General features: G+C 43.3%; 2 protein-coding genes across 2 annotated transcripts; both read left to right on the top strand.

The window, feature by feature from the left end:
* Positions 1 to 214: 214 nt before the first annotated feature.
* Positions 215 to 8401, top strand: LOC118407462. Its single transcript, XM_035807938.1, has 10 exons — positions 215 to 626; positions 691 to 1221; positions 2656 to 2842; positions 3147 to 3467; positions 3616 to 3933; positions 4612 to 4926; positions 5267 to 5581; positions 5781 to 5888; positions 6109 to 6325; positions 7760 to 8401. The coding sequence occupies exons 1-10, from the start codon at positions 225 to 227 to the stop codon at positions 8067 to 8069; spliced, it is 3024 nt and encodes a 1007-aa protein (XP_035663831.1). The 5' UTR covers positions 215 to 224; the 3' UTR covers positions 8070 to 8401.
* Positions 8402 to 10384: 1983 nt separating this feature from the next.
* On the top strand, positions 10385 to 16021 carry LOC118407461 (deleted in malignant brain tumors 1 protein-like). Its single transcript, XM_035807936.1, has 8 exons — positions 10385 to 10777; positions 11466 to 11685; positions 12642 to 12956; positions 13421 to 13738; positions 14151 to 14468; positions 14576 to 14686; positions 15132 to 15165; positions 15709 to 16021. Exons 1-8 carry the CDS (start codon positions 10385 to 10387, stop codon positions 16019 to 16021), a joined length of 2022 nt encoding a protein of 673 aa, XP_035663829.1.
* Positions 16022 to 16716: the final 695 nt, after the last annotated feature.

The following is a 16716-nucleotide window of genomic DNA, read 5'->3' as shown; positions in this document are numbered from 1 at the left end:
ATCAATCTGATGAAATAATTTTCGGGAGTAGCGCATTTTGTTTGTAGCCTTATACTATTCTTCCTCAAAAGAGTACAATAGTATCAGGCTACAACAAAAATAGGCCACCCAAGAGTCGCCACCACCGGGTAACAAACAACCAGGTGTGACGCAGGTGTTTTAACTTATTTCCTCCAGGTGCTGTAGTTTATTTCGTCCAGGTGTTTTAGTTTATTTCCTCTAAGATGGCGAGTGCGGTACTGCTCGCTGTGTTGGTCCTGTGCGTTAGTTTCCCTGCCCGAGCCCAGGATGTTAGACCCCACCAGGAGTATGCAGACAAGGGCTACTGTACCTACACCTATGTGGTTCCGCCTGGGTCCCGTACTGGGAGCTTTTCTCCGCCACGTCTAGAGGAACAGCTCGCCGAGACCAAGGAAGAAACGGGCCGCTTGAAAAATCAGGTGGATCTCTTGGTGCAAACTTTGCTGGGTCTGCAGTCCGACCTCACGTCTAGAGTGGACAGTTTGAGCGCTGAACTGTCGGAGGAGAAAGTCAGGAATGCACAGCTGGAACAGAACCTGACACGGGAGCTGCAAGAGCAAGACACAAATCATCTAACCAAGATACAAAATCTGTCCCTACCAACTGTCAGAAGAAAACGTCAGGAGTGCCAAAGAGCTGCAAGAACAAGAAAACCGTCTCCAAACCCAGGTACAGAACCTGACACAGAAGCTACAAGAACAAGAAACCCGTCTCCAAGCCCAGGTACAGAACCTGACACAGAAGCTACAAGAACAAGAAACCCGTCTCCAAGCCCAGGTACAGAACCTGACACAGAAGCTACAAGAACAAGAAAACCGTCTCCAAACCCGGGTACAGAACCTGACACAGAAGCTACAAGAACAAGAAAACCGTCTCCAAACCCAGGTGCAGAACATGTCCAACAAACTATCAGAAGAAAGAACCAGGGGCGCACAGCTGGAACAGAATCTGACACGGGAGCTACAAGAACAAGAAAGCCGTCTCCAAACCCGGGTACAGAGCCTGACGCAGGAGCTACAAGAACAAGAAAACCGTCTCCAAACCCAGGTGCAGAAGCTGTCCAACAAACTATCAGAAGAAAGAATCAGGAGTGCACAGCTGGAACGGAACCTGACAAAAGAGGTACAAGAGCAAGAACAAACCCAGGTACAGGATCTGACTACAACCCCGTACGACGTGACCATCAAACAACGACTACAGGTAAGGGACTAAATTTTAACTATATATATTCACACTGCACAAAAGTAAATCTTTAAGCACGGTTTAAAGCATGCGTAAAGGTTCTGTTCTTATGACAACAGCCCTGTACACATTCTCTCGAATGCTCTCCGTGTGGTTCAAGTTCATAAGGGGGGGGGGGGCAGATTAAACTCCGCCCACTGCTGGTTACTCGCGGTCAAAAACAGAATTGTTTATGAGCTTTAGGTTGTCCTGAACCATTGAGGCTTGGTAATTGTTTGGAAAAGGCACCCAGTCGGGCAGTTGACGGGCTGTTTGGCACTCTCGGGCGTGACTCCTACGTGGCCCCGCCGGACACCTTGCGACTCCCGGGATATTTTGAGTACGCCTGGGCTCATTTTGACTCAGAGTTGTGATTTTGGGGTAGGGGGGTAGGCTTGTTTTTAGGTCTACTCGAGCGCCCACAGGACAATGGGACGGGTCATGTACACCTGTCTTACAACAACATCATAATTATTACATTATGAATTAACCAGTACAGCAAGGCTGAGCCCAACGTCTGCTTGCAATTGGCACGGTATCTTATCTGACAGACAACTGCTTCTGTGCCCATGAACCCTATTCAGACGGGGGGGAGGGTCTTTTGAAGTCCGCGCCAACTTTCATCTTGTAACCAAGTTTGTTGAGTTTCCTAAAGTTTAGTTTGTAACAATTTGTTAACAGGTATTTTTGACGAAAATCCTTAATTTCTGTTCTAACAACGTATTTTTCGCGTTTATTTGCCTTTTTTTCTTACATAAAATCGCATATAAGATCGAACATTTTTCGCGTTTATTTGCTATTTTCTTACATAAAATCGCATACTGAATATGAAAGAATTATGCTGATTGTGGCGACATCTGTCAAAATCCAAGATGGCGAACCATATGACCAGATCAAGAATAACTAGATTTCATCCCTTAGAATTTGTACATACCTGGTATTTTTCATTAATAAATGTTTTAATGAACATTTTTATTCTATTTCCATTGTGTTTTGTGATAATTTTCTGAAAAAATGTATTTTTGGAAATTCAAGGTGGTTGATATAAGATGGCGGAGCACAACTGGTATCTTAGATATGCATGGCGTCATTTTATGATGTCATTAGACGTCATTGATGTTGTAATTGGCAACACAAGTCGTAGCAAACATTATCATTCTGTTATCTGAACTTGCTGTTTACATTTTTGTAACACACCTTGATCTTTTCTAGGAATAATCCTTTTTCACCGTCACAACCAATACAGTCAAATTGATGACGTCATGATTCGTCATCATCATCGTCATATTAACGACAAATTTTATGAAAAATCTAGGCTATCGCCAAGTCAAACTATAGTATTCCGTCAGGAGGTGATCCTCCTTCCCGGAGTAATGACGTCATGTTTCCCACTTTCCATGTACTTGTGAGAAGCCGGTACTGGATGACGTCATCTCCACGCTGCCCAGTGACGCAGTGTCCAACGCTGTCGACCCAACAACTAGGATGACGTCACCTACGGAGATTCAGCTCACCAACAGAAACACCGAAAGTCCAGCAGCTGAGATGACGACAACAACCCAGCCCGGTATCTCTCCTCCTGCCAAAGATTCCGTAATTGGTGAGGATTCTACAGTATCTAACGACTAACACATCAGGCGACAGGTGTTGTCTGGCTTTTCGTTGTGTGACATTTAGTATAAATCTTTTAATTGCTCAATGTTTGGGAATTGAAATGAAATACATCTCTTGTAACGACCGTGTAGCTATCTGTCCACCCGTCAGACACATATCTATCTGTCCATCTTCTCTCTGTCTGTCTCCTTCTCTCTCTTCTTCTCTCTCTCTCTCTCTCTCTTCCTCTCCATCTCTCTTTCTCTCTGTCTATCTCTCTCTCGATGATAATTTTGAAGTGTCATTTTCAGGATTGCAACTTCAAGTCCGTCTTGTTGGTGGGTCTACCCCGCTTGAAGGCCGAGTGGAGGTCCGAAACGGTACCGGCCAATGGGGCTCCGTCTGTGACGATCGCTGGGACCTGCAGGACGCTCATGTTGTCTGCAGACAGCTCGGATTCGGGGCGGCCCGAGAGGTGAAACTTGCGGGTCATTTTGGGGAAGGTTCGGGGAACGTCTGGCTGGACGAGGTGGCCTGCAGGGGCAGCGAGACGGACCTTGGAGACTGTCCTGCTGACTCCTGGGGACGGAGTGACTGTTCACACAAGGAGGACGCAGGCGTCGTTTGTGAAGGTATGGGTGGCTAAGATATAGAAAACATTCTGTGAACTCTCAGGTGACACCTGCGAAGCATTTTTGTCAATTTAAGGACTTTTTCTGAAACAAAAGTCATGCACATTGCCCCAAACGGAAACTACAACATGTTTTGATGTGCCCACAGGAGACGCAGCTCTCCGGCTGGTTGGCAGTCCGGTTCCCTGGAAAGGACGGCTGCAAATCCGGCCGTGGTCAGCGTTTGAGTGGGGTGCCGTGTGCAACACCGGCTGGACCGAGGCTGAGGCCGGGTTCGTGTGCAGACAGATGGGTTATACCGGCGGGGTGACGTCATCTGGGCAGGCAGACATCGGAGAAGGGTCGGAGAACATCTGGCTGGGTGACGTCACTTGCAGCGGAGACGAGACCAACATCCTGTCCTGTGGCTTCAGCTGGGAACCTTCCAACTGTCATCATAGCCACTATGTACACGTCATCTGTACAGGTTAGGGTCTCTTCCATTAATTCACGTCATTATATAGGTTGGCCGTATGATCTAGAAAATAAGGCTAGAAATCATTAGGTAATGGTGAAGAGAAAAATAGTATGCAACACCTTGTATTCCGTATCATCCGAGGTACCAGCCCGACCGCGGGAAGGATCGCCCGACGGCCGAAGGAGGGCTGGGGCGTGTTGTATTCTATAAAGTCATATTCACCCGAGAAAACACATATTTCGATTCGAAATGCACCAGAAGTTGAGAAAATGTTGTGCCCTTGAACAAAAGATTGTAACAACAAGCAATTCTAACATCCGAATCCTGTATTCGTATTACGTAATACGAATACGAATACAGGATTCGGATGTTAGAATTGCTGTTGTTACAATTTACGTATTACGTAATACGAATACAGGATTCGGATGGGCCGAATACGACACGCTTAAAAATTAACCGTGTCGTATTCGGCCCTTTCGAAATAGTTCGATTTACTCGAAGGAAGCCTGTGTGATACAACTTTAGAACCTTTGTGATACGAAAAGTTATCACACGGTCCGGAACACCCGTACAGAACGTTTTCGCGTCAGGTATGACATGAAATTCAGTATCAATATTTTTTTCACAAAGTAAAGGGAACTTTGGTATGATTTATCACTGATAGTTATGATAACGGCACATGTACAGGTGACTTGTCCGTCCGAATTACCGGCAGCCAGAGTCCGTTACAAGGCCGCGTGGAGGTTCGGACTCGCCATGGCGACTGGGGGACGATCTGTGATGACGGGTTTGACGACAGGGACGCCCAGGTGGTCTGTAGACAGCTCGGGTATTGGGGTGGAGTCGCCACGGCAGGAGGAGACTTCGGAGAAGGGACGGGAAACATCTGGTTACGGAATGTTGACTGCACCGGGGCAGAATCGTCTGTAGGTGACTGTCAGATTCAGAGTTGGGGCAATCAAGACTGCAGCCACAGCCAGGACGCAGGGGTCGTCTGCTCAGGTACGAAGTTTGCATCTGTTATGAAAAGTCGTTATTTTCAAATGAAGAACGGCATTGCTTTTATTGACATCTTTACCGTAAACAGCAGTCACGATTAGTCTTTATTTACGCATACCTTTTGATGGTTTCATGGAATATGTTAGTTTGCAAAAGCAGAAGAAAATAACAAGTAAAAGAGCTGTCATGTAGCGACTATCTTTTATACATTTTGCAGAATCAGCTTGATGACGGAAGTAAAACGGTTAAAAAGATTCGTTAATTTTAGGGATGTCTTTAACTGAAACCATCTGAATGGAACGACAAATATTCAACAATCAAATTACCTCGTATAATGTCTTAGGTCCCGTGTCCGTCCGACTTGTCGGAGGCCAGAGTTCATCAGAAGGTCGAGTGGAGGTCCGGCCCGGAAATGGAGCCTGGGGAACGGTCTGTGATGACGGGTTTGACGACAAGGACGCCCAGGTGGTCTGTAGACAGCTCGGGTACATCACCGGGTTCGCCAGGGTGGGAGGAGTTTTTCCTGGAGGGACAGGAAACATCTGGCTGGACAATCTCAACTGCGCGGGGAACGAGTCTTCTGTAGCGGACTGTGAGATCAACAGGTGGGGAGAGCACGACTGTACCCACAAGGAAGACGCAGGAGTCGTCTGTCCAGGTATCATGCAACACGTCTTGCACTGAAGCATCAATATTATTTAAAAATAAAAAAACAGTTATGCATCTCGCTAAGTTCAAGAAAGAATAGTTATATTTCTTTGCCTATATCACTCCGGCATTGTTTGAAATAAGCCATTTTGTTTTTCCTCATTGTCGTCTTATCCAACCAAACTTTGCCACTCCTCGCCGCTTCACAGCCTCAGACTGCGCAGATCACTTTGCGTCAGGAGAGACGACAAGCGGAGTCTATAACAATATAGTCCGTTCCTCTGATGTGGAGGCCTATTGTGACATGGATACCGCAGGTACTGTGTGGGCAGCATAATGGTTTGTGTATGGCTTATTCGAAATTTCAATTTCCTTCCTATTCAACTTTTTTTCAACTTCCAAAACGACAGTAAATTAAGTGATGTAAATGTAAAGCTATGGCCACATTTTAAAGATTGAATTGCCTGGAGTTTCCTGGAATTGTTATTATTGTCCATGATTAAAGCAAACTATTTTAATTGAGGTACCTTTCCACAGGAGGCGGTTGGACCGTGATCCAGCGGCGGCAGGACGGGTCGGTTCCATTCAACCGGACCTGGGAGGAGTACAAACTGGGCTTTGGGAACAAGAGCGGGGAGTACTGGCTGGGGAACGAGAACATCCACCTCCTGACCAATCAGAAGAACTATCGCCTACGCATTGAACTTTTGAACCGGCAAGGGGAGTCACGGTGGGCAGAGTACAGCACCTTCAGGTGAGTAAAGCACCTTCAGGTGAGTAAAACACCTCCAGGTGAGTAAAACACCTTCAGGTGAGTAAAGCACCTTCAGGTGAGTAAAACACCTCCAGGTGAGTAAACCACCTTCACGTAAGTAAAACACCTTTAGGTGATTAACATACTTTCAGGTGAGTGAAACACCTTCAGGTGAGTAAAACACCTTCAGGTGAGTAAAGCACCTTCAGGTGAGTAAAACACCTCCAGGTGAGTAAAGCACCTTCAGGTGAGTAAAACACCTCCAGGTGAGTAAACCACCTTCACGTAAGTAAAACACCTTTAGGTGATTAACATACTTAAATGGAGTAAAACACCTTCAGGTGAGCAAAACACCTTCAGGTGAGTAAAGCACCTTCAGGTGAGTAAAACACCTCCAGGTGAGTAAACCACCTTCACGTAAGTAAAACACCTTTAGGTGATTAACACACTTTCAGGTGAGTGAAACACCTTCAGGTGAGTAAAATACCTTAAATGGAGTAAAACACCTTCAGGTGAGCAAAACACCTTTAAGTGAATAAAACACAATCACGTGAGTAAAAAACCTTCAGATGATTAAAATACGAATGGGTGAATAAAACAGCAACACTTTCATGTGAGTAAAGCACTGTTGATTAAAACACTTTCAGGTGATTTAAATACTAATGGGTTAACCAGCATCGTGTGAGTAAAACACCTCCAGGTGAGTAGAACAAATCCAGGTGAGTAAAGTAGATGAGAAAAAAACTTAAGTGAGAAAAAATCTTGAGTAAAACACCTTTAGACACGTATACATGTGTTTATATGCATGTGTGCGTGTGTGTGTGGTTATGCGAGTGTATACAGTGTAAGTTTGTTTATATGCATGTGTGCGTGTGTGTGCTAATGTGAGTGTATAAGGGTGTTTATATGCATGTGTGCGCGTGTGCGCGCGTGTTTATGAGTGTAAACGTGTGTCGTTATACATGGTTGTGTGTTAAACTATTTTAGTGTCCGATCGAGTCGTTAATGTCTGTGCACTTCTGTGCTCTCATTTGTGCAGTTCAATGCGTCTGTATTCATATATATACATATATATATATATATATATAGAGAGAGAGAGAGAGAGAGAGAGAGAGATAACGTTATATGTTAGTATATTTGAATGTGCATACATTGACGTATACATGAATGTGTATGTGTTCGTTTATTTATGTAAATATGTGTGTGTGTGATTACATGTGTGTGTCTGTGTGTATGTATGTATGTACATCTTAGGGCGGCCCCCGTTATGTATGTATGGACGTGCATGAGTGGGTATGAAGGTGCAGCCTCAATCAATAACAGCGTGATTACTATACGTTGAATCAAATTATTTCGATACTTGCTTATTACATAAATTTATGATGAAAATCTTTATCGTTCCATTAATATCACTGCTTTGATATTTCCACCTAGTGTATCCGGTGAGTCGGACGGGTACCGGCTGCACATTTCCGGGTATTCAGGCACCGCGGGAAACTCCATGGCTCACAACAACGGGCAGAGGTTCTCCACTGTGGACAGGGACAATGATGGCCACGACGGCAGTTGTTCTCCGCGGTACGGACAGGCCGGCTGGTGGTTTGGGAGATGCACCACCTCCCTTCTCAACGGCCGTTACCCGGGCAACTGTGGGAGCTCCTGTTCATCCATGCAAGGTGTGGTGTGGAACAGATGGAGAGGCTCTTACTCCATGAAGTCTGTGTCTATGAAGATCAGGCCATAAGCAAAATGTTTTCTGCAGTGTTTGTGTGAAATGTGCTGGCATTGTAAATACATCTAGAAATCACTTCATCTAAGACATCAATCAAATAGCATTGCATACTTTAAGTTAAATTGTCATCAAAATATCAAGAATGCGTAATTACATAAACCCTGAATATCATTCACCATGAGTTTCTTTACCAAACCATAGAACATCCAATCTTGACATGCTACAGATGATTGCTGCAGGTATTTTGGATTTCATTTTGTTGTAGGTTTCTGTTGCAGTTGACATAATATCTTGGAGATTGGGAAGAACTAAAGCCAAACGCAGATTTCAGAATAAAATGTACATATTTGACTAATCAGATGAAAGATTTACGGTTACAGTAGGAAAAAAGTAATTAGATTGGAAAGTGAATTTAGAAAAAAAGTCTATTTTTACATGTAGATTTTTTAAGAGTCAATTACAACACTCCAGATGCATGACAATACATATGATGTATATTTTTTTATTGTAACATAGCTGATTGTGATTTAGAATTTTGCAACGTCATAATACTGCATTTCTATTACTGATCAGTAGTAAAAATATCACATAATGATAAGAAAAGCTGTGAGAAAAGAGTTAAAGTATAGGCCTCTGGAAAGCTGTAAGGAAATTCATGGGAAAACTGTTAAAATTATTTAAGAAAGATGTACGAAAAGTTGCGTTTGTGTTTAAAGTACATCGCTCTCTTTGCTCCACATTCTACATTCTACTACCAGATATAAATTTCTAGTTTTCTTTTATCAATACCTTATTGTCAAGGTTAAATAAAGGTTGAAAAAAAATTGTACCTGCATGATTTGAACGTTCACAACGGCGCCATATTATAACAGGCTGTCAACAAATTAACTGTGCCTTAAAGAAAGTTGTAGACCTTAATGTGGTCCAGTCAGATTCATACTGTGGAAACTGTTTATTATTCAGCTGTGACATGTAATCACGAAAATCTCTTGTTGTGATACGAATCTTGTATCTGAGTAGAAGAGAAAATCCTTATATTGTTGTTTACTCTCCCCAGAAGCCTTCTCGTTTATGTACAATTCCCATTGATGGGTAAATAAAAACGAGCGTGTGACGATTAGAAACACCGTGTTTGTTTGTCTTTCATCATCCAAAATGTCCATCTCACTTTTCGTACAAATGATCAAATCACACACTAAAGGTGTCTTTGCCATTGATAAGCATGTTTATATGTAAAAACAACATATGATAAACAAGTAAATCAATGAGAATACTATGTGATACCTTCTTTCAAATATCTAACTCACATGCTAAATGTAGAATCTTGACCACCTCCCCCATCTGATAGCAACAATGATTTACCCCTGCCTCAGACTGCCTCTAACAGTCACAGCCCGGCTTAAGACACACCTGTGCTGGGGGTGTGCCAAACGTCCGTCAGGTCGTTCAGAAGCAGGTGTGACGCAGGCTCCTCAACTCAACTTCCTCGAAAATATCAAATTTCTTAAAGTGCTGGATGTGAGCCAAACGTCCAAAGGTCGTTCATAAACAGGTATAACTCAGTTCCCTAACTCGGCTTCTTTCAAGATTTCATGAACATAAATATTTGAATGGTATACACTAGTCTTTCAGGCTTGAGAATCGCAGTTTGCTTACAATTCATCACTTAATGTCTTAGAATATGTCATTTTCCTTAAAAAAAAACATCAAAGCAACAACCAGAAGTGATTTTTTCTCAATTGCGAACAATGCCAACTAACAGCTGTCAATCATTTCCACATATCTAACTTGCACCCAACTGTGGAACCTTGAGTCCCCTTTGATAGCCCCAAATCGGCACCCCCTGCCCGTTTTCCGGAGTTGTGCGGATCTTCACACTCAGGTAGGCTATTAATGTCAGGGTCATGACCTGTGCTGGAGATCAGCCAAACGTCCGGCAGGTCGTTCAGGATCAGATGTGACGCGAGTCAAAGGTATACCTCTGTGACTGAGTGAACAGTGGTGTATTTTGATATTGGAGCTTTCTTTTACACAACCAGTGATGTATTTCCCCTGCTGACGTTTTGATGCCTATCAGACATTTTCTTTATAGGTTCTGAGTGCTACTTCAAAGCTCAAACATCCTATGTTCTACCATAATATCATCTTTGTGAGTAGTGTATTTTGTTTGTAGCCTTATCCTGTTCTTCCTCAAAAGAGTACAATAGTATCAGGCTACAAGACAAATAGGCCACCCAAGTGTCACAACCGCCAGGTAACAAACAACCAGGTGTGACGCAGGTGTTTTAGTCTATTTCCTCCAGGTGTTTTAGTTTATTTCCTCCAAGATGGCGAGTGCCGTACTGCTCGGTGTGTTGGCCCTGTGCGTCAGTTTCCCTGCCCGCGCCCAGGATGTTCGAAGGCAGTATGTAGCTGGCTGCGGAAGCTTCTCACCACCGGGCTTCGAGAAGCAGCTCGCCGACATGAAGGAAGAAACGGACCGCATGAAAAACCAAGTCGATCTCCTGTCGCTGGTTCAAACCTTGATGATCCAACAGTCCGACCTCACGTCCAGGGTGAACAGCTTAGAGCAGCAGAAAACAAGTCAGCAAGGCCTGATGGACAGTCTGACCAACCAACTGTCAGAAGAGAGAGTCAGGAGTGCAAAGCTGGAAAGCAGGGTACAGAATCTGACTACAACCTTGTACGAGCATGACATTAACATCAAACAACGGCTGCAGGTAAGTGACAAACCTTTCAATCGTTCGCATGCATCATATGTTGATGCGTGGCGGCTACAGACAGTTCTCGCCACGTTGTTCGTGGACAGTCCAGTCGGTTCTGGGGACCCCCAGCTCCTGGAGCGTGTTGAAGACCTTTAGTATTATTTATATTCATAAATTCCCTTGTTCATATTGACAACTGAAACAATGATATTTACCTTCGACTTGATGAAAAATGATCCGACGCTGTAGTATTACCGACTTGTCATCTTGAAATACTTCTAGAGAAGTCGCAGTATGCTTAAGCTTGCTTTTCCGTGAAGTACCTGATAAAACAACTGACGGATCGAAGACGTGTTGTATAGACCAGGACAAAGACTTGCTCGGACCAGCCTAGAGGAAACAAGTGTAACTGTCGATGGCATTTACTAGCTACATCGCCTTTCTAATATCACCGTCACATTATGCGAAAATAAAACGGACGACGAGTCTGTGAACTCTAACATTTTCGGAAGTAATACGCCCAATGGCTAGATCAGCGCGCGATTTTTAGGGATCGTCGGCTATTTGTAGGAGTCGGCCGATGCTCGCTTTCCACCAAATCCTGGTGTTAACATCGGCGGTAAGCATTTGGCCTGGTTTTATCACACAATTGTTCATCAGACTATAAAAATTGATGTCTGTGTGTCTCTACTTCACATGTCAGTGTTCCTGTGAGCGACTGGTGCCAGATGACGTCATCTCTACAATCACAGCCACGCTGCCCAGTGAGCCAGTGTTCACCACTGTCGCCCCGGTAACTAAGGTGACGTCACCTACGGAGCCGAAGACCGACACTCCCACCGAAAGTCCCGCAGCTAAGATGACGACAACAACCCAACCCGGTATCTCCCCTCCTGCCGCAGAGCTCACGGGCCCTGTAACAGGCGAGGCCGAATCTACATTATATTTCTATATTTCTATATTTCTATATTTCTATATTTCTATATTTCTATATTTCTATATTTCTATATTTCTATATTTCTATATTTCTATATTTCTATATTTCTATATTTCTATATTTCTATATTTATATATTTATATATTTATATATTTATAATGGTTGAGGCAGTTGTAACTCCTGTTATACCTAACTATATAACTATATATAACTACCACATTTTCTGTGAACAATGTACAAATAAAATTAATATAAAGTAATCAAAATAAAGTTTTCGTCAGTTTGAAGTAATTGGATTGAACAGGCGTATGTGCGGGGAGGACAGAAGAGAGCTGAAATACCGCTGTATACCAGGCTATCAAACAATAAAATTATATGCCCCAAAAAAAGAATTTTCAAAAATAATTTTTTTCATCAAATAACCCCAGAAGAGAATTAAGATACACGTACATTTGAATGTTTGGGTAGAATAAATTATCAGGTAGTGAGAACTTTATAAAACATAATAAGCTGGTTATCCCTCATCAAATGGTTTAGTCCGCCATCTTAGAATTTTAGCCAATGACGTCAATATTAGCATAATTTATGCAGATGTTACAAGGCATGATACACTAAATTACATTAGATTTGATTTATTTAAGTAGCCTGAATTCAACAAGAAAAAAATGGAAAGTACATTGCTACAACCAAATCTACCAATTTTCGTTTTAAAAATGCCTGTCAGCTACCGGTTGCCATGGCAACACAAAACGATAGGAAAATTATACTAATTGATACTCTGAAACTGTTGCCAAAAAAATGGAAAAAAAAGTCACCAACTTTGATTTCTTTAGCGGAAGCCGTTCTGTCGTTATGCGACATGGAATTTGGCGTAGGCCTCAAGAGTCCCCGTCCCCGGCCTGAATTTGCTGAAAGTGCTTAAAATTTTCTTTTCGTTTTCAGGGATTCAAATCCGTCTTGCCGCTGGCTCTACCCAACTTGAAGGCCGAGTGGAGGTCCGAAACGGTACCGGCCAATGGGGCTCCGTCTGTGATGACAACTTTGACCTGCAGGACGCTCATGTTGTCTGCAGACAGCTCGATTTCGGGGCGGCCCTGGAGGTGAAACTGGCGGGTCATTTTGGGGAAGGTTCGGGGAACGTCTGGCTGGACGAGGTTGCCTGCAGGGGCATCGAGACGGACCTTGGAGACTGTCCTGCTGACTCCTGGGGACGGAGTGACTGTTCACACAAGGAGGATGTAGGAGTCATCTGTGCAGGTACGAGTGTCTATGACATTCTGGGAAATCTTGTGTTATATCTGTGCAGCATTTTTGCCAAATTATAGACCATTGTAAGGTTATAACAGAAGCAATTCACATAGCTCTAAAGCAGAAGGGAACCTGTATTCAAACAACAGGAGCTAATTTTAATATTTACATCAACCTTATCTTGATTTTGTATTAGTTTTATTTCCCATTGGGTTATCTAAAATTTGTCCCATCTTCATCTACAGTTAAGATTATAAAACCTGCTCTCCAACAAAGTCTTATCAGTATCTGACGAAAGGGTGTAGATGCTGTCTTAAACGACTGACCATTTCCAAATAAAGATAAATCAAGTAGTTTGAGTAATTGCTATTTAGCGTATCTTAGAACCTAGATGTATAATCTTCATCGACATAATTTTAGCAGAAGTAATACGCCCAAAACGGATCCTAGAACATGTTTTGATGTGCCCACAGGAGACGCAGCTCTCCGGCTGGTTGGCGGTCGGGCTCCCTGGAAAGGACGGCTGCAAATCCGGCCGTGGGGAGCGTTAGAGTGGGGTGCCGTGTGCAACACCAGCTGGACCGAGGCTGAGGCCGGGTTCGTGTGCAGACAGATGGGTTATACCGGCGGGGTGACGTCATCTGGGCAGGCAGACATCGGAGAAGGGCCGGAGAACATCTGGCTGGGTGACGTCACCTGCAGTGGAGACGAGACCAACATCCTGTCCTGTGGATTCAGCTGGGAACCTTCTGACTGTGATCATAGGCAGGATGTACACGTCATCTGTACAGGTAGTCATGCCGTCGTTTCATTGTAGTCTTTATTTTCGTCGTGACTACATACAGCATAACAAATGATGGCCCCAAACTTAACAAGTAGCTTATTTGTCAACAAGCAGCTTCTTCGAAAAAGGAGTCGAACCGAATAACCCCGGATCTAGAGTTAGCTTTTACTAGTTTTAGACTAGAGTAGACACTTTTGATATTGTTTTTACACTGTTTGAATCTTTTATGTTACCTGCGATTAGCCAACGGGCAAGAATTTGCAATAAACTTGACTAGTCTATTTGTTAAGTTGACAATTGTTCTGTTAGTTCCTCGCTGGAGATCTAATTGTGAGATCTCTTTATCATCTATAGAGTACTGTTTGCGCTCTGTATGTCCCACTTCATCTTCAGTGTTAGAATACTGTGCACTTCTCCAGGCAGAGTCTCAGTCCGACTCGCCGGCAGCCAGAATCCGTCAGAAGGTCGAGTTGAGATCCATCCCGGAAATGGTGACTGGGGAACGGTCTGTGATGACGGGTTTGACGACAGGGACGCCCAGGTGGTCTGTAGACAGCTCGGGTACTACACAGGGTCCGCCAGGGTAGGAGGACTTTTTCCTGAAGGGACAGGAAACATCTGGCTGGACAATCTCAACTGCGCGGGGAACGAGTCCTCTGTAGCGGGCTGTGAGATCAACAGGTGGGGAGACCATGACTGTACCCACAAGGAGGACGCAGGTGTCGTCTGTGAAGCAGGTATGATGGTATATCTGTCGTTCCTAAACTTTGGCATACACACATTATGGGATGTACATGTACTGGTAGTTTTGGAATTTTTATTTTTTTCTATTATCGTTTCCCAGAGGAAGAAGACTGTGCCGAGTACCATTCATCAGGAGTGACAACAAGTGGAGTCTATCCAATAGGCCTCCTCCCCGATGATGTGGAGGCGTACTGTGACATGGACACGGCAGGTATTGGTTTTTGCTAAACATGGTGATCTGTTGTGTTTGTCATTAATTCATTTGTCGACAGTATCGTATTGCTATATCTTTTTCTGCATGTCAAGTTTAAAAATTCTGAAATTATTTTTCTCCCTTTTTCTGAACAAGATTCCTTAAATTTGGTGCGGCGTGGCGAAATTATAGCTGATCTTGTTGAATGTTCAAGTTGAAAATAAATTTTTAGAGTATAAACATCAACAGTTATTTTTAACTTACTTTATTCTACCCACCGGAGGCGGGTGGACCGTGATCCAGCGGCGGCAGGACGGGTCGGTTCCCTTCAACCGGACCTGGGAGGAGTACAAACTGGGCTTTGGGAACAAGAACGGGGAGTACTGGCTGGGGAACGAGAACATCCACCTCCTGACCAATCAGAAGAACTATCGCCTGAGGATTGAACTTTTGGACTGGCAAGGGGAGTCACGCTACGCAGAGTACAGCACCTTCAGGTGAGTAAAACATCTTTAGGTGAGTAGCACACTTTTAGGTGAGTAACACACCTTTAGGAGAATAAGACACACATACATACACACTCAGAGACAAATGTTTATGTTCATATATATATATATATATATATATATATATATATATATATATATATATATACAATAAATACCTTCATGATGAATTTATGTTATTTACAATAAAAAAATTCTTCGACGTTTAGTAATCATGCAGTAATCATACAAATGTTTGCATGTAGTAGTACCAGTACATACATAACGTTACATACAGACACATATATGCAATCGTACACACATTTGTAAACATATATAAACGAACACATACACATACATGCATAAAAAATACAGAAAATATATATATATATATATTCTGCATTTTCTTTATGCAGTTGTATGCAAACAATGCAAACATTTGTATGATAACAGCATGATTACTTACGAATAATTTTTTTCATTGTAAATAACATAAATTCATGATGAAGGTCTTTATTGTTCATAGAATCCCGCTGGTTTACTGTCCCCACCCAGGGTATCCGGCGAGTCTGACGGGTACCGGCTGCGCATTTCCGGGTATTCGGGCACCGCGGGAAACTCCATGGCTCTCAACGGGTACAGGTTCTCCACTGTGGACAGGGACAATGATGGCAGCAGCAGCCGCCATTGTTCCCAGGGGTACGGACAGGGCGGCTGGTGGTTTGGTGCCTGCGGCAGCTCCGCCCTCAACGGCCGCTACCTGGGCAACTGTGGAAGCTCCTGTCCAGCCTGGCAAGGTGTGGTGTGGCACAACTGGAGAGGCGGGAGTTACTCCCTGAAGTCTGTGTCCATGAAGATCAGGCCGTAAAAATCACACCTTCGGCACAATCCGCGCAAAGGAATGTATAGACACTAAAACTAGGAAATAATTCAGATCCAGTGGTATTTCGTGGTATTCAAGTTTCAGACTTGATTATATAATTGCTGTCCCTACGACCGGCGAGGCTTTGGGACAGGTGAAGTGAGATGAGAGTGAGGTGATATGATTTATCTTTTTAACACCACCATGAGTTTCTTTAGCACATAGAATCAAACCACTGAGTACATCAGGCATATGATCATTGAAACATCTGCATTTTCTATTTCATTATGTAACGCTAGTTCACCTTTATCTGTAGGCTAACCTATATCCGTTGCTTTTAAAAATGGGTATTTAAGGGTATCAAGTCGACGGAGTACAGTTTCAAACTATGATAGTTAGAAAATTTTACAACTTGAAACCACCGTCTGTCGACTTGATATCCATTGATACCATGTGGGTAAACACAACGAATAAAGGTTACCCTGCGGATAAAGGTGAACTAGCGTTATATGCTTGGAGTTGTTTCTGAATGCCAAATGTAGATTACATAGATATACAGATATCCTTACTTCACAAATGATGTCAAATTGGATGACAACATTTATCACTGGTAATTTACATTTGTAAATATACTGGAACGTGAAGTGAACAAGATGTTTTTCTGTGAGAGCAAATAACGTACATACAGTTTTTTTAGTTAA

This window comes from Branchiostoma floridae, unplaced genomic scaffold (genome assembly GCF_000003815.2).
Source record: "Branchiostoma floridae strain S238N-H82 unplaced genomic scaffold, Bfl_VNyyK Sc7u5tJ_1353, whole genome shotgun sequence".
Classification (NCBI taxonomy): domain Eukaryota; kingdom Metazoa; phylum Chordata; class Leptocardii; order Amphioxiformes; family Branchiostomatidae; genus Branchiostoma; species Branchiostoma floridae.
This window is presented reverse-complemented; position numbering and strand designations above follow the sequence as displayed.

Bases quoted from the DNA above. Each gene is read 5' to 3' on its own strand.
- LOC118407462 (XM_035807938.1), top strand. From the start codon at position 225: ATGGCGAGTGCGGTACTGCTCGCTGTGTTGGTCCTGTGCGTTAGTTTC. The intron at 1,222-2,655 runs GTAAGGGACTAA...ACTTGTGAGAAG, and splicing joins CCATCAAACAACGACTACAG to CCGGTACTGGATGACGTCAT. The intron at 4,927-5,266 runs GTACGAAGTTTG...ATAATGTCTTAG, and splicing joins CGCAGGGGTCGTCTGCTCAG to GTCCCGTGTCCGTCCGACTT.
- LOC118407461 (XM_035807936.1), top strand. From the start codon at position 10,385: ATGGCGAGTGCCGTACTGCTCGGTGTGTTGGCCCTGTGCGTCAGTTTC. The intron at 11,686-12,641 runs GCGAGGCCGAAT...TTTCGTTTTCAG, and splicing joins GCTCACGGGCCCTGTAACAG to GGATTCAAATCCGTCTTGCC. The intron at 15,166-15,708 runs GTGAGTAAAACA...GTCCCCACCCAG, and splicing joins GCAGAGTACAGCACCTTCAG to GGTATCCGGCGAGTCTGACG.